General features: G+C 42.0%; 1 protein-coding gene across 1 annotated transcript in view; it reads right to left on the reverse strand.

The window, feature by feature from the left end:
• Window positions 1-475: 475 nt before the first annotated feature.
• tspan18b (tetraspanin 18b) overlaps window positions 476-26,816 on the reverse strand; it is a 35,478-nt gene continuing 9,137 nt past the window's right edge. The window contains exons 2-9 of the mRNA XM_031755771.2: window positions 15,359-15,442; window positions 5,239-5,334; window positions 3,974-4,168; window positions 3,568-3,642; window positions 2,884-2,982; window positions 2,470-2,646; window positions 1,706-1,789; window positions 476-1,401 (exon numbers count right to left, since the gene is read on the reverse strand). Coding sequence (XP_031611631.1) covers window positions 1,354-1,401; window positions 1,706-1,789; window positions 2,470-2,646; window positions 2,884-2,982; window positions 3,568-3,642; window positions 3,974-4,168; window positions 5,239-5,334; window positions 15,359-15,361 — 777 coding nt within the window. The 5' untranslated portion in view covers window positions 15,362-15,442 and the 3' untranslated portion in view covers window positions 476-1,353. The remainder of the gene's footprint in view (window positions 1,402-1,705; window positions 1,790-2,469; window positions 2,647-2,883; window positions 2,983-3,567; window positions 3,643-3,973; window positions 4,169-5,238; window positions 5,335-15,358; window positions 15,443-26,816) is intronic.

The raw sequence follows: 26,816 nt of genomic DNA on the forward strand, positions 1-26,816 counted from the left end.
CATGCATTTCTAATCAATAACTTTACTTTTTTTTGTAAATAAAATCAATGCACTCCAGCAATATGGTTGAGATTGATTTCATTACAAAAGCTACACCCGGAGTCATATAAATATATATGGACACTAAAGGCTAATGGCATTTTCTTATGGTTTGGCTGTTCAGCAAATAAAACCCCTTCTTTGTTTCCAGACTTCAGTAGCACAGAAGAATATTTTCATGTGGGAAATGTGTAACAGTCACATGTATCCTAAAAATGATCATGAAGGTGACATAAGCTCTTAAAAGTTAAGCTAGTTAGTGAGCTAGACTTGATAAGCAATAATCTTTTAACAAACACTTATTTTTAATTATCCTGTGATGCAATATCATTACTTACCAGTGTCTTTATAAACGGGGTCAACTCTTTCATTTAAAAAAAGAAAACGAAAATGGTGTGAAATTGTGCAACCAGCTTGAGAAAACACACGGGAAGGGTCAGGTAAAATGCCATTTATGTAACTTACTTTTCAAGAATCTAATACAAAGGCATACACATTTCACCACCAAGAACCACATATAACCACTAATGCAATAAAACATCACCATACAAACAGGAAAAAAGAATTAGAGTAGTTGGCTTTGAAGCTTGGGAGAGATCACGGAGAGCCACGAGCTCACATGCATACAAATAGGCTCATACACATTCATAAAGAGCATCCAGTACATACGGACACACACACACACACACACACGCACACACACACACACACACACACACACACACACACACACACACACACACACACAAATAAACAGAGCTTATATAATACAGCATTGAAGAAGTGTGGCTGTAAAAAAGGCATGTGGAGGAAGGGAGGTTATTACATTATACAGTATGAAAGGGGAAAGGATAACAGCCAGAGTTTACAAGAAACACATTTTTCATTTTTACAGTCAAGCCAACTTTACTTAATATAAATATTCTTCATCCAAAAGTCAGTGCAGTGCCTTCTGCTCAGGCTTCACCTGGTCCACTTTACACCCAATCTGCTCAAGACCTGGTCCACAAATTACCGTTTCCACTTTGCACACAAATCTTTTTTTTTTTTTTTTTTTAAACATCAGTTTTCTCTCTAGTCTAGTCTCAATGCAGTGTGTGTGTCTCTATGTCTGTGTGTGTGTTTGTATATTTTTTTAATCACCCAGTACCTCAAAAGTCCAGCTGTGAAGTACAAGAGTTTGTTTTTCTACCAATTAGCCAATAGAAAAAGAGATCCACAAAATTTACAAATGTCCATTTTTTTCTTCTTTTCTCCTGAATTCCCTTTTTCTTTTTTAGAGAAAAAAAAAAGTAGTTCGTGGATGGAGCAGCTCTACTGGATTCCCCTGAAGAGACACATTGCAAAAACCATGGCAAAAAGCTGAGGAAAGAGGGAAAGAAAAAGAAATAATAATCACACATACAGAAAGAGACTGTTCAAAATCCCCCGTCCCAAACTGTTAATAGAAATAAATACACTGTACTCATTTTAAAAAACCACTATGTTCTGTGATACTGAATTTTAACACAAGGTGGCGATGTTGCTATTCAAAAAGCATAACACTGGCGTATTCAGGTAAATAGCCTTGGGTTAAAGCAGCCTTGCAAATTTTCTAAAATGAATATTCAGAATACACTGGAGGCAAAAAAAAAAAAAAGTTGCATATTTGAAAACTCGCTCGTACCTCAATGGTTAGCACCACAATGGCCAGGGCTCCAGCCACATAGATGTACAATTCGAAGTAGTCAACTACTGCAGAGTAACAACCCTGTGGACACAAAGACGTGACACTCAGCAGAGAATCAATAGGCTATAAATTTGCAGAATTACAGAGACAATTAAAGTAACATCACAGCTTCAACTGAGTGAGAGTCTGAACAAAGGCCTGGCTGAATGAGTGGGAAGAAGGGCCTCCAGCCTCACTGACTTTTAATGAGAGCTCTTTGTGTGAATGAACAGAGCGAGGCACACGGTGGATATCTCTCATTGTTCTAATGGGCCGAAAAACAACAGGTGGAGACTGCAGTAAAAAAGCTCTTCCTATCAGCTTTCACTGTAATTACACTCAAGGCTTCCTTTGTGCACATGGAAGCCATGTGAGCAGGGATGTGGGCATGCACGTGTGTGTGTGTATATCTCACACAAATCACACACACATACACACATCCAGACACATACATAGCGCTGTTGTCTCTGTGCTCTACTGCACAGTAAGATGGTCTTCTGTGACACCCAAAACACAGAAAAGCACTAATCAGCCATGGAGGAGTCAGCTAGTCCCTGGATGTCACCCCTCAACCGTCTTCAGCTCTAATTAAGCCTTGAGGAGGTTTAGAAGAAGGGGGAGAGAGAGAGAAAGAGAGAGAGTGAGAGAGAGAGCGAGAAAGAGCAAGAGAGAGCGAGAGAGCGAGAGAGCGAGGTCTTGACATGGTAGATGTGAAAAGTTACCTTATTATTACGGAACATCATATTGCCCGATAAGCACTGCTCCTGGCTGGTATAGGCTGACTCGGCAGTCTGACCGGCACGCTGGCAGCAGGCTTCTGGCACCACATGATTTTGGTTCATCATCCTGAACATGCTTTCCTTAAAATCCTCTGGGCTGTTCACCCCACAGCAGTCAAACTGAGAGGAAGGAGAAGAAGAAGCCCTTATTGTTAAGCGCCCGTTTGCGCACTGGCCTGTGGTCCACTGTGTGCGTGTGGCAATTCAGCATGAATATTGACCTAAATGTCTCTGATTTAACTATAAAATATAGCCCTGGCTGTTAACCTTAACGTTTCCACACACTGTTTGGTGGAAAGGGTGAGTCGGTAAAAGCTGCATTACGTCAGCTCTCTGCCATGTGTGCGGTGGTCTTACTGTAGTCATGATGGCGTTCCATGTGGAGGTGAAGACGTCACTGTTATTGTAGCCCTGATAATGTTTCTTCAGCTCTTTGGTGAAGTACTCTCTGGTCAGCTAAAGCGACAGCACACAGGTTAGTGTCACACAGATAACATCAGTTTCTTCAGATGATTTCACCGAATTCTGGGTTGGGCTGAGTGTCATTTATATTAGGGAACTGCGCTAACTTAAGACATTAAAGTCTTCTCAGGGAAATCTGGTGGTGCTACGGCAAAATCTAGTGGTGTGCAGTTACAAAGAAATGAGCTCACCAGCAATCTGCTCCTCATATGTGTTTGGGGCTACAGACTCGAGGCTAGATTAGGCGAAATCTTTGTGGTCACACGCATAATGAGTAATGTACCAAACAGGTTTTGACATGAAGAATTAGATTGCATCTCTGGTTGCTGAACAGAATTTGATCCCAATTTTTAACTGTGCATCACAAGCACAACATTATTATAGGAATGCAATGCTATAAATACAAACAGTTATACAATACCTGAATGCAGTCAAAAGAAATTTTCAGAATCATGATTTAAATTAGCAACTGTCAGGTCCGGAAATACAAAAAGTAAGAATCTGAGTCCTTGCGTTTTGACACTCAGCCCAACTGCAGACTTGTGATCAAAGGTGGGGTGAACTTTTTAAGAAACTTACATGCTCCCGGAATATGAAGGCTAGGATGGCAGCAGCCAGCTCTGCTAAGAAGATCAGGAGGATGAGCATGAAGAACTGCAGTAAGACAAAAGGAAAAAGGAAAGGGTGAGAAAGAGTATGACAAGGTAGATGAGAGTGAAGACAAAAGTGCATGTTCATGTGTTTAAAAAAGAAAAAGAAAGAAAAGGAAAAGGAAAAATCACATTTTGGTGGTGCTCACTTCACTCAGCATTAACTATTGATGATGACCAAAGCACAAAGACAACATACAAAGGCATTTTGCTCTTTTGGCTTTCTGTTTCAAGACTGACAGAGAGAATAATCAACACACACACACACACACACACACCCGCACACACACACGAGCGGTAACACAGCTATGTTTCGACTTTGTCAGCCAACTCACAAAGAGGAGCAGACACTTGTTTTCACGGATGGCTCCACAGCAGCCCAGGAAGCCGAGGAGAAAAAGCATGCCTCCCATACCAAGGATGATGTAGACACCGGTGAATAGCAGGGGGTTGGTTGCTACGATTTCCCTGAACCCTGTGGGGTCCACCAGTACCCACACTCCCACTCCGAGGAGGAAAGAGCCCCCCAGCTGATAACGACAAAAGGGAAAAAGTACATTACTTAGACAAAATAGAAATCGACAATTCAGAAGATATAGTAGCTTTGTATCCCCAGCAACTCAAAACATTCAACCAGTGGTCATACAGTGACTTTTTTTTCCTCCACTGTTAGCTATGCAAATACCAGAGAGGTTGGAGGTAAAGCTAAAATAAAAGGCTGGGTATCTGCAGAGCCACAGTACCTCAGTGGGGGTATGGGTGGATAAATCTACCCCCTTGAACTACTCCTCCCAGCCTCCCCACCAGCTAAAGAAATGCAATGAGCTTCCATCCTTTCCCATCCTCCCTTTAATAAAATCCTCTCTGCAGCCACTGTGGGGTGACTCATGTGATTAAGAAAAGAAGATATTGAGTCAGGGGGAATAGATCTGAGCTTCCAACATTTTTACCCCAATCCCCTTCTTCCTGTCACCTGAGGCTTGCGCACAAATGATAGCCACTCTGTGGTATGAGGAGAAGCAGCAGCCATTTTCAAGGCACCGGGCTTTAAAAGAAATGCTGCCGAGTTACACGAGTGTGAAACGGCCTTAGATAGACACACTTAAAAAAAAAAAAAAAAAAAAAGCTGTGAAAAGTAGTTGTTACAGTGATGCCGACAGTCAAGTTCATTCTTTGCTCTGCTGGTTGCATTATTACCCCAGCCTTGAGCAACCTCATCTAAACAGAGACTCTAAATGGTTTGGTTGTGCTTAATAAAGCAGGAAAAGAGACAAACCTTCTTACTCTGACCCTCCCCCGCTTTACGGCTTCAGACTAACAGGATTACCCTTGATTGTCTGATCAAGACCGATAAACTCAGGTGCCAGTCACAAACTCCACATGGCACAATGTGCCTCAGATGTGTGTCAGCACACTAAAATTTAATCAAAAGAGAATTTGATAGAATCAAGATTGCCTCATCTAATGAAATGCAAATGTGGCTCCATTAGTCAGTCAGGCGGGGAGCACGCAGAAGCCCATCTTAAATCATTAGATTGACGCAAACTTCAGAGACGGCCAGATTAAGTGTCTTTGAGAAAGAGATGAAAAAAATACTCACAAAGATGAGGAAATTGAAGACAAACATGAGGTACTTGATGCAGCTGAGACAGTCCCCCTCCATGGTCGTCCCCCGTGCTGAAGCCTCTCCCTGCCCCTGAAAGAAAAAACATTAAACAACATAAAACGCGCCACTTAATGACTCCTGCCAAATGCTCACAGTATTCCCCACTTTCCTGCACCCTGGATAAGCATTACGCTGAAACTGCCAAGAAAAGGATGCTCTGCCAAAACCTGCTCACATTCTTAATGAGTTCTGTCAGTCAAACACACAGCACACACACGCACGCCTGTCAGCTGATTTGGTCCAATTTCAGATGAAAATCCTCATATTATCCCTTTAGGTGCATTGTCCCCAGCAATAGTCCTGGAAATCCCTAAGCAACTACGAGATTAGGCAGCACAATGTCAACCTATCTGACACATCTTATTTTAGCGTGCTCTCAAACTTAGCCGCCTGTCAGCTCCTCCTGTCTCCGGAAAAATGGCAACCCTATGTTAGTGCGACTGGAGGGGACGTCCATCTCTGAAGCATTTTAAGGAAATGAGTCCTGACTGGGGCTCCATGTTCATTAACCGACATGGGATGGCCTTTGCTATGGAACTTCTTCTTCTTCTTAATGTAATGAGAGGTCTTGTGCTCCCATCAGCCACCCCTCCATCTGACACAAACACACTTTGCTTGATGAAGACCCATCCTAGAAGCACTCCTGGTTAATGAAGAACACCTCTCCTGCATTAGCAGACAACACTGGGTGGCGTTGTGTGTGTGCGGGGTGGGGTGTCTAAGAATCCATGACCCAGTACGCCTAAAAACGCAGCGTGCCCTTGCTGAAGCAAATGTTTAACCTTTCAAGCTGCAGATGAAAAGATTTCTCCCTCAGCCTTTGTGAGCCGGGGACTGCGTAAGGATTCATATCTACATATTCTGCACAAACTGAAATGAAAACAATCTGTGGGGCAGCTGTAATTGCAGTCTCAGTGAAGGAAGAAAATTAATTATTTGGCAGAAATGAATCGGCACTCTTTGCTTTGTACTTTCTGATTATTAATTTGCTCTCCCATAGTGATAGCCGGGATTGAGGCTGGCTAACAAGCGGATTAAAAAACGATTTCTCAGAGGAATTGTAAATAGGTTTACACAGCTACACACTGCACCTGCAAATTGAAAAAAAGAAAATGTTTAAATGCCTTCTTCGCACTTCTTTTATCCGTACTTGCAGCACATCCATCAGCTGTAATTTCATAACGTGTAGGCAGGCTTTCCTTTGCTTGATGTCATGTCAAAGGACTCCTCTGGGCGATCTCTCTCTGCTTCTCCGAGGCAGGAGTGAAAGCTCTGTTGTGATCAACACCAGGCTTGATTCCTGTCCATCTTTGAAGACCCTCTGCTGTCGCTTAAATCTCATTCCGCCTTGACCCTTTCATGCCTGTGCTGCACACAGCAGACTCACGAATGTTGGCTTTCAGGTATAATAAACCATAGCCCAGCACAAAGCCCTGCCTAGGCACAAGCAGTTTTGAGCTGCTGGAGCAATTATTTCCCACAGAAGAAAAGGAAGCGTGTGAATAATTAAGGCAGAACTGATATCTTTTTCTAATCTGTTTTTCTATTATTACAGCGCACTAACACTGGTTTGTTTTTCATTCTGCGAGCCTCATGAAAAGCTTTTTTTTCTTCCCCCCATTGCATTGTTAACTCGCATAAGTTGCCGTGACAATAAAATTAAACAGTACTAAAGATATGACGGCATTCTTTGTCTGCTGTGAGAAGAAGCTACCCTATAAAGAGAACTTTTCCTCTCCTCACCAGCCAGAGGGCTTATGCTTCTGTTTTTCCCCTTTACCGCTTTCCTCTTTGGACCCAGGAAATTGATTTAGACCTATGGTTAAACACTTTCTGTAAATCATAATAATATGCTTAGGTATTGATTACCCTTCTAGTGGTACTCTGAGAGCAACCAACAGATTCATTGTCTGAGATGGGTTTTAATTAACCCCTCCCTTTCCTAAGCCCCAGAAAGGTCTAATGAGGGCACAGGAGGTCTTAACTGAGATTTGCATACATTACAGTCTCATAGAAAAGCATCAGAAAAGGTCCATTCCTATCCCTCCAGCTCTAGCCTGTCAATTCTGGGCCCTTATGAAGGGTGCAAACTGTATTTATTGAGGCAGAGGATGAAGAGGTGGAATGAGGAGGAGGGGGAGGAGGAGGAGGAAGGGGCCGGCTGGAAAAACTCTCAGGGCACAGCTCACTTCTTATTCTCTAAACAAAATGTCCGATTTCTTTTCCAGCTTCACCCTTTCGCTCTTTGCTCCCATTTCAGGGTCAAGCCGACTGTCAGATCTGGAGCCAATTTTCTTCTGTGCATTAAAATGCATTGAATATTTAAGAATAAAATGGGTTATAGTGTAAGGGCCCAGACAGGCTCCAAATAACAAGCCTATGGTTGAAAAGCAGCATAGTATAAATCAAAGTGCCACTGAGACCCCGGAGAAAGTGCAGAGTAAACAAACTGGTCTTTCCCATGACTCCTGTGGGATCGCAGGTCCTCATCGATCACTGGCCAGTCGCAGAGATCAGACCACTAAGGCTTTCTCTGAATATTCTGCAGTGTATATGATGTAGACAAGGAAAAACATGGTTCACACCCCAGGAGCTGCAGGCTTATATCACTTTTGAAAAATTGCTACTAGGTTAAAGGCTGGTCCTCCTCAGGTGCGCTGCTGAGCAATGCTAGCAATGTGTTAAGATAACACACTGTGCTGGCTAAAATCTATTATAAATAAACATGCCACACATGCACACACAAAAACAGTGAGCAGTACTGCACCGCTACAACTGTACACAATGTGCTGGATTTTTCTTTAAACATGCAGGAAATACTGTATGTCCTCAATCTGACAAGCTAAGCGACAGTTTTCGCCCCGAGGTATCCAGCAAATGCCAAATCTGTCTCCATCTCCTGTAACTGACATCATAAAATGTCATGCGGCGCTAAGAACCCATTGTTTACTCCTGGTGAAAACTGATCCACAGTCAGCTTAGGCTGTGGAAATCGGCACAGATGAGTTTGATGGTGAATTGATGTGAACTGATCCTAAAAACATCAACTTCACACTATCAAAAGAAGCCAGAGCTCTCTAATGAGGACAAACTGATCCGACCTATATTCGTCTCAATGGAAGCGTGAGGAATAGACCTTTTCTTTTTTTCCATTCCTAACTCATAAAACCAGAAGTCTGTTCAGTCGGCACCTACACGATCAACCATTATGGTGGTGTCAACCCGCTGTAATTAAAAGATAAGGAAGACACAGACTAGATTGAAAGTACTCCACATATAAATAGCACACCCGTGGGTGATTCTCCTTGAAGATGTCACTTTCAGCAGGATTAATGAAACCAGTCCATATTCCCTTGCTCCCCCAGCCGCTGCCCTGGACAAAAGGATCAGAATTACAAGGACACTCTGTGTCTGCTCCTCGCCAAACTGTCGCCATCCTCCACCCTCACATAACCAGCAAGTTCACTTCATCTTGAGCATGATCCTGCATTACAAACAATCATTAATACTGAAATCCTCTCGAGATTTTATGGGTTGTAGCTTGACCCCTTTAAATATCATTGACCCTCTAAGTGATCACCTGTAATTGAACCCTGGGGAGGACACATTCGTTCCCAGGCTCCCCGATGCAGCTGGAGCAGGTGTGTTTTGTCATCAACTGCATGCCAGTCTAAGCTCTCCGTGCATGCGCTAATACCCTCTGACAATGACACTAGGGGACCACACACATGCCACATCAGACTTTATCTCAATTAAAAACCCATTTTCATATTTCTCCATGACTTCCTAGATCAGCCACAGCAAGTAAACACCCCCAAATCCGAATAAAGACAGGCTCCTCTGGCAATGAAATGGGTTCCCGTGAGGCGCACCAAGTCCTTAATGAACCTCCAATTAGGAGAGAATGAGCCCTGGGCTCTGCTGTCACACGGAGGAGCTTTGAAGTGCACTGAATGCTAAACAGCAATAGCACTGTATACTTTAGAGGGCATACAGTTTTCAGACAACAGCGAACAACCACATGGAGAAAGTGTACAAAAGTAGCTCAAAGGCAGCTCGCAGTGTGTGCGTGTGTGGGTGTAGCTCTCACACAGAGAGGAGTGCAGAAACTGAGCCGGGCAAGCTAAAGCAAAGGTCCTAATGCTGGTTAGATGCTCAGGTAGATATTTTAACTTGTCTTTCCTCAGGCAAGTTTAGCTTAATGAGTTTTCAGAGTACACACAGAATATCATCAGCTTCTGCACATTACAGGGAATGCTAGTTTACTCCCTCCAAAAGTGGACAGTTTATGATGAATTGGTTCAGTCGTGCAAAACCCTTTATAATTTCATTCAATTCGTGCTGGGACTACAAAGGAGTTATACTCCAGCACTGTAACTGGTGCAGACAGGCTACTTTTGTAATTTACATGGTTTTCTTTATTCATTTTTTTGTTTTTGGTCTTCAGTTCAGTTTAATTCCATTACGTTTCCAGAGTAGGTTTCTCTCATTTTGGTTTAGTTTTTATGCAAAAAACCCCACAAAAAACCCCACAAAAAACCTACTCAAAATATTTTTTACAACATGCCTCATTCACCCATATTTAAACAAGCCCCCTTTCCCCCCCCTATCTAACATTCACGTACACTCAAACTCCGATTAATGCATCAGAGAGCAACTCTGGGTTCACCATCTTGCCCAAGGATAATTTGGCATGCAGGCTGTAGCAGCCAAGGATTGAACCGCCAATCTTTCAATTAGTAGGTGACCTGCTCTACCTCCTGAGCCACAGCCACTCAGAGGTATAAAAGTTCAGAATAGGTACAAAATCATCATTAAGGCAATGACCTAAAAGACTACATACACACACGATATACATTTCAATCAGTTAATTTTCATCTAAAGTCAAATTCTTCTATTTTTCCAGTTCAGATTTCAGTTCCTAGCCTACTCAGTTTGAAATGACACTATGTGAACCCCAGAAGGAAGCAGTCCTCTGACCAGGCAGCTGACACACTCCTGAAAACCAGGCTGATTAACAAGAGGAAGACTCCCAGAATGAACACTAAGAAACAGACTGACCATGTGTTGTCAGCACTGCTGCATGCTACATTCCTGACATCCCAACTGGGCACACATCCAGCCGTTAGTTCAGTAGTAACAGTTGCTCCGAGTCCTACAGCGAAATCGACTCTCCAGCTCCTTAGATTAGAATTACTGGACGGGGGAGGGGGAAGAGCGCTAACAACTTCTCGATAGTTATCTTAAGCAGAGGACATGTGATGGAGTGATGAGCAGATTTTGACTTCTATTGAACCCTGCTGTGTGTGAGATCCTCCTTCGCTCATAGCAGAGGCTTTCACTTAATCGTCTCGGCACCTCTATCTGGCTGAGCGAAGATACAAACTGGCTGCGAGAGGACGGATCAATACCAGGCCCGGGCACATGGTCAATGATGCATTGATCCCCTAGAGCTCCAATGCTTAGTCCACTGGTTGTCTGGTAGTGAGGGCATGTGGTAACAGCACACAATGAACACATAAACACTTCGGCGCTGCCGGCTGTTAGGACTCGGCTAAGGCTTTTCCCACGTTTTTAGAGAATGACACATTGCCTTTGGGGCTTTCCAGAAAAATGAGTTATAACTCAATTCAAAACTAAATGGTCTAAAATTACTGGGCGAACAACCGAGGGAATTATATCACTGCACTGTCTACTTCTGTGGGTTATTCCACAAGTTTCTCAGGCTTCTTCTTATATATCGGAGTCACAGGGAGAAGAATCGATATCAGTTGCGCACTTAACAAAAACTTGGAAAAATCCAGTCAATAATTTCACCAGCACTCCCCTGACCACCATTTGACCCTCAGGCAAGAAACAATTAAAATGAGTCTTTTCTTAACACTGAATATTGTTTTAAACGCTGCTGAATACGAGGTTGTTGTCTCTGTCGGGTCTCCATATCATCACAGATGGCCTTTGCAGAAGTAAACAATGGACTATTTCAGGAAAGACAACACTTTTAGCCTCAGGGCACTAAACAAGAACAGGACACTAGGGAAAAAAAGACAAAGGAACACAAAATACACACAAGTCACCAAACATCACTAAATCTAGGCCGAAAACCCCCAAAAAACAAAACCATGAAAAATTAAAAATCTTATTTCTTAAGCAAACGATACACATCTTTCAAAACAGAAGGATTTCCTAAATCACGTGCTGGAATATTTCCAAAAAAAGACTCTGGTCTCTACGGCAACCCGGATATGGGGTGAGAGTGGCCTTTGTCTGCAGAGGACTGTTTGGCATCTCCACTTAGCTCGAGTTCCTGTTCGAAAACAAAGGGGAGCAGAGCAGAGCACTTTACAACGGGGGGACAGCTTGGCCAGCCATTTGTCTAATGAGCAATCACTCACACCCTGTTGCAAGGCCATATGCTAGTTTGAATACAGCTAGTTCCCCCGTGTGGAAAGCCTAAAAGCTGTTTTATCACTTACCGATGATTCTTGTGTGTGGCTTGCACACACACATATCATGCACTTGGCGAAAGTTCAATAAAATGAAAAAGAAAAATAGCAAAAAAAAAACAAAAACCAAAAAACAACAGTGTAACCTACTTTGTGTTACAGTCGGGGGTTTCAGTGCAATGCAAAGATCAAAACAAAGCCTTGAGGATAAAGCATGTGAATGTTTGTGTTTTTGTGGAAGCCGCAGATAAAAGAGATAATGGCATACTGTATATTTGAGGCCCCACTGCAAAACAAGTTGATGTAAGTAAACCAGAAGAGTGTTAGTGATACTTAATGTATCAGAGAATTTAAAAGATTATTCCAGTTTGTCTGGATCTCGGTGGATCGCAGTTTTTGTCTTTAAATACTGAACTGTAAAGGAGGAGCTAAAGCTCACCTTTCATTCCAGGGTGGATAAGAACTAGATTAATGTTTGTGGTGAGATTGTTGAAAATGAGCTTTTAATTCCACCACATTTCCTTATTTTTTTAAAAAAAAAAAATCCTCAAGTGAAAGCTCAAATCAGACCTCAGATGGCATCAGATAATAACTATAAGCATCAAGCAAACATCACAGAGAGATTATTGGAAGCAGAAACTCAACTAGAAAATTAAACTAGCTTTGAACACACCTAACATTTTAATTAAACTAACTGAAAGATAAAAACCAGACTTCAGGGAAAGAAACTCAGAAATAATACAGAAGCAGAAGAAGACTAATGATGGATACATGCAAAATGATCTAAAACAAAATAAAGGTTTATACATTAAATGTCTTCAGTCGTCGTCAGTTTGATCAGATTTGTTAAGACAATAATTATGATGTACTAGTTTAGGTCCAGGGTGTCTACATGCCTATGAGTCAGCTGCTTTCACATGTAAAGTGTTTGTGTTGTAAAACCTCTTCTGCAGTTATTAAATCTTAAGACTGAGATGAGCAAACTTACTAAGGAAACCGAGTTTAAACTTAGATAAATCAGCTTAACTGTATGTGCATGGGTTGGTATATTGGTTTATACATGCATACTTTACAGCATACAGGAAAATAAGGATTGTTGTTATTGCTAAAATTATTGTTACTATTAGCATTTATTTTGTCCCATCTTTTATTTGATCACTGGGGGAATATGTTTGAACCCACTCACACAGCAGATCTTTGCACAATTTGCACTACACTCATTTTTATATCCCCACAATCCCCCTGTTTCATTCACTGTTTTCCTATTTGTGCTGTTCTTCTGAGTCTTCTATGTCCTTGCCCTGGATTTGTCTCATTCAATTGCTGTCCTGCGGTAAAAGTAAAACTAAAGTTTAAAAAAACTGAAAAGAAAAGAAACTCCAAATACAAAGCTGGTTCGAAGTAAAACTGAAAGTGACCCCACCCAACAATGTTGAAATAACAAAAATAAATAAAAGAAATCACTGATTGCACAGGAGGACATGTTTATAAGTGAAACCAGGAAGCCATTCTACACTGGATGTTTAAACCTTATATCCTGGCTAATATTTTTTCCTTTTTTAAGTTTATTTATTAATGTGAATGTTTGTTTCTTAGATCACTCAAACCAGCAGTTCCTCCACTATAAGGAAGTGACTTGAATGAGTGACAAAACGTTACTCCCACTGAAAACAACGTCCAGATGAACAAAATCAACTTTCCTGAATTTTCTTAGCTGAATAACTGAGCATGCATCAAGGTGTGACTGTTCATATATAAAAGCTGAACTCTTCATATATGATTCTAAATCAAATCAAGGTCTTAAATGTTTGCAAATGAACCTCAGCTCTAACAGTCGAATCAGAATTCACATGTCTCACCAGAGCAGAGTGCAGCAGAGCACCTTGTGGGCTAAAGCGGTCCTTTATATGCTCAATTTTACATAACATTATTTCCATGAAGCAGATTCACCATCCCACCCCTGTTTGCTGCAACTCCCTATCCACACAAAGCTCTGTATACACGTAGCAGCTACTGTGCCACAAAAAAGCCGATATTAAAATCCTCTTCCTCACGAAAATCAAATTAGAGAACACATTTTCTGGCACCCACGGCACAGAAGACTTACAAATGAAACCATTACTGCTGGTTTGAATGGTCCTCTTGTTTACGTCTATGAAAAAACATTTTAATAGGTTTTGCTGCACATACAGGTCAGTTTAGAGTTCACTCTGAAATCTGTTACTCGTACTGTCCAGATTTGGCTGGAATCAAACCTAAACTTTTGCTTGTGTTAAGTGAATGCGTTAACCACTACACTACAGAGCCACTATCACTCAAACCATGTTATACTATTAGTTAAAAAGTACCAGATTTGCTGTAGTCATCTCATGAATAACACATCCTTACCACTTACAAAAAACCTCTGTATCAGTGTTGGTATAACAGCAGAAGAAGTGGAAACAGGAAGCAAAGCGATCAGTTTTCTTCAACTTTTTCTCCCAAATGTTTGATCTTTTCAAGCTGCTGCATGGCGGTAAAGACCAATACAATCATACCCTTCCATCTTCAACCCAACCCTGCCGGCTGCACATCGGCTCACAAAAAAAGATCAAACAGCTATGGTGCCACTTTTGGCACATGCCGCCATCCGCAAGGGCAATAATATGAAAACCATAAAAGGACCGTTAGATTTGCAGTCCGATCATAGCCATAGAGAAGTTCAAAGTTGGTAATGATCTTGCGACCAAAGATAGCTTGGGAAAATTCCAAGATGGTCATAGCACGGAAAGAAAGAAAGAGCACGAGTTGCAACTGTGCGTGTCATAGCCTCCAGTTCAGCAGCCATTATCACTGCACAGTCTACATCCAACAAACCTGATGTCATTGCTAAGTTTATTAGATTCATGCACAGTGTGGCTTGACCTTAAGGCGCCTGAAGGGCACCCAACAAGTGACTGCTTAAGCATTAACACACATGTTGCATTAAACTAAAATGAAAAGTTTAAAATCAATACTTATGTAACTGAAAACAGCTTGACTTTGCGCATAATCTTACATGTCACTTGCACATGTAGCACATATTATTTGCTTCACTGGGTGCTTTTTATGCTTCCATGTATGACTGACTGCAGCTGATGTGTCTGGGTCTAACATCCCCTTTAACCTTTCAATCCATACGTGTCTGCTTCTCTGCTGTGTCTGGAATACTAATGCTACAAATGCCAATGCAAATCAGGGACTAACAAAGACCAGTGCAAGACTGCTATGATAGCAAAGGGACAAAAGCACGTCTGCCTCTTTGCAGGACCGGCTTCACACACACACACACACTGGTTCTTGCTCTAGCACTGTGCCTCCTGTCGGCGATAACAATGGTTTTGCGCCTGTGCTGTCAGCATCTTACTGAAAAGAGTCTGTCAACAACCTCTTTATGCAGCGCCTCTCAAACAATTTTAAGTGTGCTGAAGTGGAATTATTGTTGGATTTGCTAGAAATTATTCATGGAAACACCCCCAAGTTCCAGACATATGCTGAGGAAAATGTAAAGGAGATGTGTTTAACACATAAATATAAGGTGAAAATGAAAAACTGTGTGCGCCGCTTTAGCAGATAAAACACTACCGTACCATGTGTATCTGCTTGTTCCTCGTCTTCGTTCAGGTGAAGCTGATGACTTCTCTCGCTTTTCTCTCCTCTCCTGTTTTCATGGGCTGTTGGAGAGAAGCACAGCAGAAGGAGCACAGGTCAAGACTGAGGTAATGAGATGAATGAACAGTGAAGCTGCGGCGAAGAGAAAGAAAAGTGGTACATTTGTCTTGGTGCACGTAAGTCTTCTGAGCAGAGTAAGAGCGAGAGCTTGGGAAAAAAAAAAAAAAAACAGAAAAAACCCCTCACAGAAAATAAAATTCTAGGACACTTAAAATGACCGAGTTTGCATTTATTATGTATGAAGCGCTCGCTCCCCGCAGTGCTCCAATCTAGGACTGTAACAGTGTTTTCTCTGTGTGAATTTTTCCACTTCTCTGCTGGAAGGCAAAATTAAACAGGGACAGAACAGGAAAATGCACTGCCTTTAGTCGCAGCAACCCAGACCAAAGTTCTGGGCAGGTAAAATTTTAATATCTGCCTCGAGGTATTAGAAACAGTGTATCTTCTCACTAATTAACTATCCTTTATTAGAAAACCCAACACACCACAATCTCCTCATGCAGTTTGTGACTTGACCTTGATGAGCATCTGAACTCGTGCATTATTCACTGGAAGTAGAATACCTTGCTTTCTTACTGCACGTTGCTGGCTTTAACTGTCAGTGTAAGATACGTCTCCAGCCGAGTGTGTCTAATGAGCATAAATGCTTTAAACTTTTTCCTGTTTCTAAACTGCTTTGCCACAACTGTCTCCCAGCTGAAAATAACGATATCGCAATGAGAGCCAATTAAATTGCTGGTATTTCAGCCTCCATGTGCAAAAATAGTCAGCAGCACAGTTTTGACTGACAATACTTTGGAGCCAGTTTCAAAGCACTGGCACTGACAACTACCGCATCAAATATGGAGAGAGCTGCCTACGAAGACATGAACAGCAAGCGGCTCTTGCCACATTAGATGGTGAAATACAGGCAGGGTATTCTCATTCTGACAGAGGCTCGGGGATGGAGAATATCCCAAGAGTATTCTGGCTGATAGAGCCAGCCACATCATCCCGCAGACACACCATATTGCCAGCAGACATCAGATTCACCAGGACACAAAACCCAACTGACGTTGCCAGCCCCATATAGAATAGAAGGCGCTGATTACATCTGGAAAAGGCAATCAAAGGCTGACTGAGGAGAGTGGACAAATCTGAGAAGTGGGGAGATGCACTGGAATGATACACTCCCTTATCTAAGCACCATGAACTCAGACAATACAAGGTACACGTGCTCGGGAAATCATTAACATCCTTACAGTGGATACGCATGCATGGGCAGCCTTGTTCAGTGAGTCTTATAGAAAATATTCACCATATGGTTTAGCTCAGAGATCCCCAGGTAATGCAACACTGTAATCCTTTTCAGTTTTGCAGCAGTTTATCACAAACAGCAGCATATATGTAAGCAACTCTCGTCATTACGGTTTGTAATCAGATACAGAGTGGTCAGATTTTACCATGAAGCCTGTTGCAGTGGCAGTCTCTTTTGAACCCCTGTTTAGAGAGCTATTAGCCGGTGAAGAGCAACAGTGTTGAGGGTCTGCATTATTTTTTGGTTTCCATGGAAACCCTTCCATGGGAAAGTGGAGCACCAATAGGATCGCAGAGCCTCAATGAATCGCTTATGGGGGGGGTGCGAAGAGAGATCAGCGCAGACGGCTGAGAAAGCACAACAATAGGACGAAACCTCAAGGGGAGGACTAGAAAGGCCAGGCCAGTGAGGGTCCAACAAAGAGAACGAGTCAACACTAGAGAAAAGGTTTCATCTACATCCGCTCGATGACTTTCCTTTTAAAGGAAATCTCCCTTGCCAATTTGTCACTGACATTTAAGCACCGAAGCACTGTGGGCAGTTTAAACATCAAGGCAGCCACTAATTGATTAGTCTGTGCTGTTATTTCAGGCTCTGACAATATTATTGCATCATCAACATCTATCTTGTGTGCAAGCCATCAGCACATGATAAATCACGTGCTTCAATACCACTCACAATAGAGATAGCAGGGGAAACTGTAGTATCATAATGCAGTAAGAATATACTCCTTATACAAACACTGCCCTCACCTTTCCAATGCAGGCATTTCTTATTCGTGAATAATACAGTCTAATATCCAAAGCCATTCTGAGTGTCAGTGCTTACACAGACTTACCACCTGGTATGGCAACACCACCGCTTACAACCGCAAAGCTCTCCAGAGAGTAGTGCGGTGTGCTGAACGGATAATTGGAGGTGAGCTTCCCTCCTCCAAGACATCTACAGGAAGCGGTGCCTGAGGAAAGCGGGAGGATCATCAAGGACCCAGTCACCCCAGCCATAAACTCTTCAGACTACTTCCATCAGGAAGGAGGTTCTGCAGCATCCGGTCCCGTACCAGCAGACTGAGAGACAGCTTTTTCCACCAGGCCATCAGACTGCTGAACACGTCATAGACACCTCACCCTCACTACTGGAACTTCAACATTATGCACTCCATACTGTACATTAATGCCACTGTTTTGCACATACCTACCTCTGTATATTTTATATTTTATATATCTTATTTTATTGTTTACTCTATTTCATTTGTAAAACATGTATATACACACTCACACACACACACACACACACACACGTAGAAAAACATATTTAGTACACACATTCAGTAATGTATATACCTTTATATATGGTACATATATTTATTACTTTTTAGATTAACCATTTTTATATTTTGCTTGTTGCACGTTATTGTATTTTGCACAACTCTGTTGCTTGTGAAGCTTGCACACAAGAATTTCACTCGCATGTACTGTACCAGTGTACCTGCACATGTGATGTGACAATAAAGGTGATTTGATTTGATTTGATTTGATTTGATTTAACTGCTGAAAGGGCTGAAAGGGAATTAGAACAAATTCATTTTGGTTCAAGCACCAGTACTTAGTGAGTACTTATGGACTACGGATATTAAGCTTCTATTCCCTTGTTTTTTTGTTTTGCTTTTTTAAAACAAAATTGATGATTTTTGTGTGCATAAGAACAAATGCCTTCAATAAAAATGCTCAAAACCCTCCGTATGTTACTGCCATTTGTCGGCTTCTTTGTCTCTTGCATCATCTGTGATGCCAGATTGATTTTTTTTAAACATGCTGCAACCTCAAGAACTGAGCAATGAACCCACCACAAAGTGCCAAAATCTGCAGTTCCTCTAATCGGCACTTGAGGCCAATTTCAAAAGTGAGTCAAACCAGATGGAGTCCGCTGTTAAAATGCATCACTTTATAGAAGAAAAAGACACGTTTATAGCTTTGTACAAAGAAGCTTTAGGTCTCTATAACTAAAACCCACCTTCATAAAAACTGTAGGGTGAGTTCATCTTTTCAATAACTCATCAAGTTGAAGCACAGCTCCCCCAGAAACTGCTGCTGCTGAATGAAACTCTCTCTGAAAGCATCCTCACAAACAGCATCACAGCTGCACAGCTGCTGAGCGGAAGGACCTACACTACTGGTGAAGACTGCCTAGCATGTGGTAGGGTTGGAGCTATCACACCACAGAGATGTCTACACCAATCGTCTGAAGAAGGCCAACAGCCTCAATTCAGACACTTTCCTCTCCGGTCAGCCTCGATTTGAACTTCTGCCATCAGGCAAGCAGATAGACAAACAGATTAATACAGTCCCACACAAGCTGAGCTTCCCCCAAGCTATGGCCTCCATCACCCCCACCCAACCCCCCATATACACTAGAACAACTTGCACTGACAACAACTTTCAGGACTATCTTTGCACCCCATATATAACCACTCCATCTTGAATAATAATCTATTTATGATCATTTTTCCTGGTGAACATAGGATAGATGGCAGTCTAAACATCGGTATACTTGTATAACAACAATAAAGTTTTTTCGATTCCATTCAAACTTTACTAATGCTAAAAGTTTGAGTTATTAGGGCCTGTCAGCTTTGAGTGGCACTGACAGCTGTAGCTGCTAGCTGCCTGCTAGGCTTCACCACAGCTGAGTCACTGAACACAATCGACCACATTGATTTTTAATAATCTAATATTACACGCATGACTTTCTGTGCTCATCCAAGAAGTTTGTGCTCCAGTTTTAAATGAGCGAAACTCTACTGCTATATTTGTAAGTTGCTAACGAGCAAGAATCTGGAATGTGTGCGATACACCTGTACAGTTTGTCTTCAGGTGGATAACACGTTGATTTAATAACATTTTTTTAAGCATAGGCCAATTTGCATGTTAGGCAGGAAACCTTTTGTGACATGTCAGAAGTCAGAGCACAGCACCCAGTTTGAGCTGTGGCACTTCCTCTGTGGAAAGGAAGCGGAAAGGACAACAGAACAGGAATAGACAGTATTTCCATCTACACATTATAATTGGGTTTGACCTCAACTTCTCACTAGTGATGACAAAAAGCAAACCCCTGAGCTTTACAAGGAACTCCAAATTTGGAGATAATAACCTAAGGGGCGGTTTACGGCTTAAATCCAACTTTCATGAAGACACTTAATCAAAGGAAAAATCTACAGCTCTGGATGTCATTCCTCCCTGGTGATCTTTCGCCATATACATCAAGCTCTAATATTACAGAAATGAGAAGGAGGCCACTTGCCGGCAGCTATATATCTCCTGAGCGTCCTCTTTAATGAGGGCAATGCTGAGGCAGAATTATCGCCTTACTCCATCTGGATTTATTGATCTAACAGTGCGAGTCAACTACCAGAGACAAAGATAAACCAGCACGATGGAGAAACAATCCCCGCACTGATCAGAGGGCATCCAACAGCTAATCACTCACCCTTTCCTCTCTGGCCACAGCAAACCCAATTCTTCTTTGTTCCTCGCGCTACAGTAGGTGCTCCGGGGAGGTTACACGTGGGGCAAGAGTGTATTCATGCATTCGGGGTGCACTATTTTTCCAGCTAAAAGATACAGACTGAACTCATTAAGCCAGCCTTGTGTTTTCTCAGTGTTAATCGCTTTGAGCTAAATGGGAACCTGATGAGAATGCAGCTCTTGGAAGTGTGTTTGGAGGGTGCTATTTTGATGTGTATGAAAGATGACACTGTGTCCAACCTCTGTGGCAAACATTAGCCAGGGCTCGTCTCTGTTCACCAGGTTTTTTTCTGGCAGGAGCTTGTACCTCTCACCTCTGCGAAGAACAGCGAGACGTGTCTTACACAGAGCCTTTCAGGGGTGCGACTTGCTTCTCTAAAAACCCAACAGCAACTTCTCTCTTGTGACAAAGTGATGAAAAAAGCAGCTGAACTACTTGTTATTTTCTTTAACCCATGCTTGTCTAACTTAACCAGCTGCCTTGTGCACCACCACACTTTCACCCTACTTCCCAGGCCCCCAAGTCTAGCCCTCTCCTTCTCTCCGAGGAGCCAGGGGCCTGGGGAGGGGGCATCAAAATACCGCTTTGAAGTCAAGCGATTAAAGAGGAAACCTGTCGAATTGGGATGATGGGACTAAGGTTGGGAGAGGAGGAGGATCAGTAAGAGGGACAGGAAAGGCTGTGAATACTGAGAGCTCGGGACCCATGGGACACAATTAAGAGGAAGGTTTTTTTTAGTGAGGGTTACAAAAACACAGAAAGGATAGCAGCAGTGCACCCTTCCAAGCCAAGGTAAGAGTTCATTACTAGATACACAAAGGGGGAGGGGGCTGAGGCTGCTAAATCCAGTTTGTTCACCGGCTCCTCCACTCGCCGGAGGTGCGAGCTGTCGAACAGCCACGGGATAATCATTTTCCAACCCGCAGAAATCCCTCAGTCAGTAAGTCTTGAGAACTGTGCAGAAGTGAGCTCAGGGAGCTTCAAATCTAAGAGGAATTTAGAAGAAAATCCAAGCTGCACGCACAGAGAGGAAGTTTTCACAAAGTGTTTCATGCACACAAAAAGAAACAACGCCAGATCTGCACTCAGTTCAAACTATTAGATCAGACTATTGTAGACATTTTTTTCATGAGTAGAGCTAAAACATGGGATGTATACTGACACAACGGATACCAATCCCATTATTGATTCTGCTTACTTGTTAGTTCTTGATTACCTTCCCTTTTTGATCTGTGTGATCTCCAAGTCTATATACAGCATACAAAAAGTGCTTGTTTGAGGTTTGTAAAAGTTTCATATCATTGTTTTGCTGCGTGTAAGTCTTACAACAGCATGCCAGTACTGATGAAAGGAATTGATTAGCTCGGAGGCAAACGATTCTGATAGATTAGACCATTTGGAAACCATTCTCAGCTGGTTCCCATCACTAATTGTTGTTTTATTTATCAATCCTAGTTAAAGGTCCTAAAGCTCAATGCAGTGTCTGCACATTGATACTTTGAATCTTTGTAACAAAATCCAAAGCTTCTGGAAACATAAAATAAACACCATTTACTAACAATTTAAAATATGGAACTTTTGGCAGCATTTCCTGAATAACTGACAGCCCATTTTTTGTTGGTCACTTACAGCTATAGCAATGACAGCTTGTCAGTCAGCCTGCACATACAGATCAGGCAGAAGACCAGTTTACAAAATGATGTATTATGCATGTATAGAACAAGTACAGATATCTGCTGCACCTCAGAGACTGAAATATATTATGAATCAGCTACATTTTGTACAACAGCATATGATATCCTGACTCCCCCGAAGCACGCTGTTGAGATATTGGCCCACTGTTGTCCTATACGCCCAACAAGCTGCTTAAACAAACATCTGGTAACCATTTCTAGGCTTCACTTTTTGTATAGCTGTGAAGATCTGATGCTCTAAATGTCTTCTCAGACATGTAGAAATGGCAGAGAGAAACATCATGTACCTGTGAGATTAGCTGTCATGGGATATGATCTTTCTCACCTTGACCTTTATGTCAACTGAAGCTCATGACTGTATTTAGTGGGTCACGAGCGGTAAACATCAAAATGCAAAAGATACACAAGAAGTGGAAGCAAGAATATGTGTGCAACAGGACCACATGAAACTTATTTTCATGATTAAAACCAGGAGGAGGAGGAGGAGGAGTGACTTGGACTCCTTCCTCCTCTGAAACGTCCATACGCTTGACAGGCTGTGCCAAGCCAGTGATGTTTTGCTTTTGTTAATCTAAATTTGCTCCATGGCCACTTTGTAACAGTTTGTACATCACACTGCCGCATGAGTGAAAACAAAAACTTTTGGCACAACTAAAGTATGAATCCCAAAAAGGAGCAATGTCTGGATCCCTGCCTGGTACTTACAGCATCAGATCTGGTTCCAATTCTTAATGGTTTTCACTACATACCTTGGTGAACACACCCCAGTGAAGCTTCCTACTTCAGAAATAAGATGATGATGCACCGACTGACAAAACTATTTTGTCGGCATATTTTAAGTTATAAAACCGCTGTTTGCAAGCTGTTGTTGTGTTCAAACAAGGGGAACAATGTTGTAAAGGCTGGGCTATAACAACACATGTTGGGCTTAGTAGCGTGCAGACATGTGGGTCGCATTACTAAAGAAAAAGTACAAACACACACAGAGAAAGACTGCAGGACATCTGCCCGATATATATCCAGGATCTGATGTCATTTTGATTTCATAACTCAAAGAGATGCTTAATGTGAACAAAAATAATCCAGATAACATAAATATACATTTTTGGCTCTCCTTTAGGTTTGTAAACACAGCAAAAACACCATGTTTACTATATTTATTTTTAAAAAAGAAATATGCTTCAAGTTTATAATATTTTTTACATTTGCCTGCAATTAAGACTGTGACATGTTGGTTTCATCTTGCAGTAAATTATGTGAATGTCAAAACCTTTTGAGCCCAATTTATTGAGAAATAAAGAAAAACATTAGCCATTTCAGCATAAGCTAGTTAATCACAGCTTGGTTTGGCAGTTTTCTGGGGCTGACAAACACTGAGGCATTTATTCGGGTTGTCCAGCAGCTTTTTCCATCTATCAGACACATGTTGGGAAAATTAAACATGGCTTTTGTTATAAATCTGAGTTACAAAATAATCTCACCCGGCAAAACCGGTTGAACATTTAATCTGTTAAGAGTTTTCATTTAGGTGAATTCTACAGTGACTTTAAATTGAAACTCCTAAACCAGAGACATGCAATACAAGCAACACAAATACTCCACATGCCTGATATGCAGGAGCACGTTATGACTCCTCCTCCTTCCAAGGAAAGATGGTAGCCTCCGTTTTTGTGGACTTTGCAGAGGGCTGCACGGGAGCAGCAAGGCAGGTGTCCCACTGGGTTATGAGAGCCAGAAGCTTTGCATCTGGATCATTTCCTCGGCACACAGGCTCCACACTGGGAGCTCCTCATAAAGCTGCACATATGCCAAAGAACCCTGTATCCCTCAGAATTCCTCATCCATGTCAGCTTGTATGTGGCAGCTGCGGTAACAAGCAGCAGGTAACAAGCTGTGACAAACTCACAACTGAGAGCGACACATGCGTTTTGTCTCTCACACTGTCAAATATGCCTGCGCTAATAGCCAAATACCCTGGAAGTGTGTTTCAGCGTGAGCCGGAAAAAAATGATTTTATCACCATGAGAGCAGGGTGCGATTCATGGCGGGAGGATTACTGGAGCAGCGGACGAATGATGAAACCTGGATAAAGTATAAGTACAAAGTGTGTGAGTAAGACTCCTGCTCACTGCAAAACCTTTCCACACCGGTTCACTCTACGCTCGATTCTCCTCAGACAAAGCTGAGAGATATCTGAATGAAAGAGGAAGCCAGGAAGGCAATGAAATGTGGAAAAAGAGGGGGAATGGAAGCTGGACTATTGCCATGGTCCAATCTCGTGAAAATGCAGAAGTGCTTTGAGAAACATTCCTTCAATAGGCCGAGGGAGCCTAGTGAGACTCCTGACGGTGAGGAGACGTCAGGAGAAATCATGCTTGGCTCAACACAAAAAGCACTCAGAGAAATGAGATTTAATCTGCTGAGCTTAGAGTAAATTAGCCAGATGTAAACAGCCAGTGCCATTTGTGAGAAAGTTCACTTCCGCAGCCCTGCTGCTTGGAAAAACAAAACATCAAATATCACCAATGAAATAAACTTTTTTTTTAATTTTTATTAAAGGTCAACATGAAACTTTCACAAGACACAGACATCACAAATGTGGGAATCTGAGGGTTAAGGTTAACAGGCCACACTGAAACACTTTCTCCCTGAGAATGATCTGCCTCCAGTCCTGAGATGTGGGAAAGGGAGTTTATGCAATTACATCACATTGATTTATGGGAGAGGGAGGAAAGATGGGGAGAGGATGGAAACTGAGCTGCTTGGAGAGGCTCCAAGATTAAGTCCCAGAAGAAACACAAGTCAATAGATTTACACCACAGAACATGATGGATCTGAGACAATCGTACGGGGAGGACTGTGGTCGGAGAAGCAGGGGCAACACGGTGAGGTCAAACCCATCTGAAATTATTGGTTTTGAATTAAAACTTAAAAAAACAAAAACAAAACAAAACAACCCAAAACACTAAACTATGAAAACAGACATAATTGGAATGCAGACTCTTCTCTGCGAACCTGCTCATGGTTGCACACGCCGATAACAAGTTCAGAATAGCAATCACACCGCTGCTGATATACTTTCAATTCTCTCAACTCAACCGAACTCAAGCAGAGGGACTGATGCAGATGCTGCTGATGCTGTCTTGAGTATTAATTGGGGTGGTGACGAAATTGTGAGTAATGCGCTCAAGCGTGCACTGCAGCTTTTGTGGGGTAGCACAGGCTAACAGTTATAAATAAACAGTCCACTTAGTGCTCCCACAGTCCTGAAACAGGACCACAGGAGTGACCACAGCTGGGATATTTATGGCGAAACACATTACAGATTGTGTGTTTATTTAAACATCTGACTGATTTTAAAATAGAAAAAAAAAAAGGACGGTGATGCACATTCAGTAATCCTGCGAGCTGAAGCAGAGAAGTACTGCAGATCAAAGGTATTCAAGGGGTCTGTTATATAGTCTTAACAACAGCTAAAATAGATCTACAAACAGTTGCAAACACCATTTAAGCCTAGAGAACAAATATAAGATGCAACTCATTACTTTTCACGGCATGGGACTTGTGTTTATGTGAGCCACCAAATGGTGAAGAGATGAACAAAGCAGAGGGAGATTACAGATGATATCCAGTATAATGAGCTGTGGTGATGCAGGAGGAGATATAGGACGCTTTCTTTTCTTTTCTTTTTTTTTTTAAAGTTGCTGTCTGCAAAGTCTTAAGCTTCTTGGAAGCACAACACACATTTGGTTCAAGCCAAAAGCAACGGGATAAATATATAGACACACGGAGCTGGCCAAATATTTGAAGGGGGGTGTTTTGAAAGCTCAAAGTGTATAGACTCCACGGCCGCACCCGATATGGCAAATGGCTCACTCTGAGATGTTTTGAGTGAGGAAAGGGTAGACATCTGTTCCTTATTAAAAAAAAAAAAAAAAAAGGAGCTTGTCCATTTCCAAAGTGCCTGCAAAGATAAGCAAAAGTGGTTTTGATAACTGCTCGCTATATTGGCTTTCCTCTGCCTCATTGTTTCTTTTGTGAGACCAAATTTTAAGCATTAAAAGGAATTCGTCTAAAAGCTGTTTTATCTTTGTTAAATCCTGTTTTGTCATCTGTCCAATTAAAGCAGCAGTCTAGCGCCAGCAGCAGAACCATCTTTTTTTTTTTTTTTTTTTTTTTGGTTTGACAGATAAAGCCAAAAAGAACCTTTACACGTCCAGGGGTTTTCACAGACACCCACAAAATTACTTTGGCTTCATCGTCGGTGCTGAGATATTTCATATGGGATCTGCCTCCTGCCAAGCGTTATCGGGAAAGACGATCTGGCAAGCGATGCTCCGGGGTGCAAACTCTTGGAGAATTGCCTGAGCTGTCTGTTTTGTCCTCAAACACTTCACACTTGTGAGCGTCACAACCAGGTGGTCAAGAGTACATTGGACCACTGTGCGAGCGGCCTGTCATCCTGACGTGAGACGAGTGACAAAACGAGCGGGAAGCCAGCCAAGCTCACCTGATGTTCCAACTGAGGGGGGAAAAAAAAAAAAAAAAAATCTCCAAGTGTGTCTGATCTGGGGGGGTTTTTTTTCCCCTCTCGCTTTTTGAACATTTAAATCGATGAACACTGCAGCCAATTTGATTTCACATACTGGAGACACCTGTCCTGCCTGTGCTATCTTTGACAAACACATGTGAAGGTGATCCCTGGATGCTGGTGTCAGAAATGTTGGAATCAAACACATTTTCATTTTCATGAAAATATCAAACGCTTTAATATTACTTTAAATGATTAAACAGTGGCCAGCTTTCTCAATTCCACAGACTCTCTTCTCAAGCTTCAAAGCAAAGAAGCAACAGAGAGTT

Source organism: Oreochromis aureus, linkage group 7, assembly GCF_013358895.1.
Source record: "Oreochromis aureus strain Israel breed Guangdong linkage group 7, ZZ_aureus, whole genome shotgun sequence".
NCBI classification, from domain to species: Eukaryota; Metazoa; Chordata; class Actinopteri; order Cichliformes; family Cichlidae; genus Oreochromis; species Oreochromis aureus.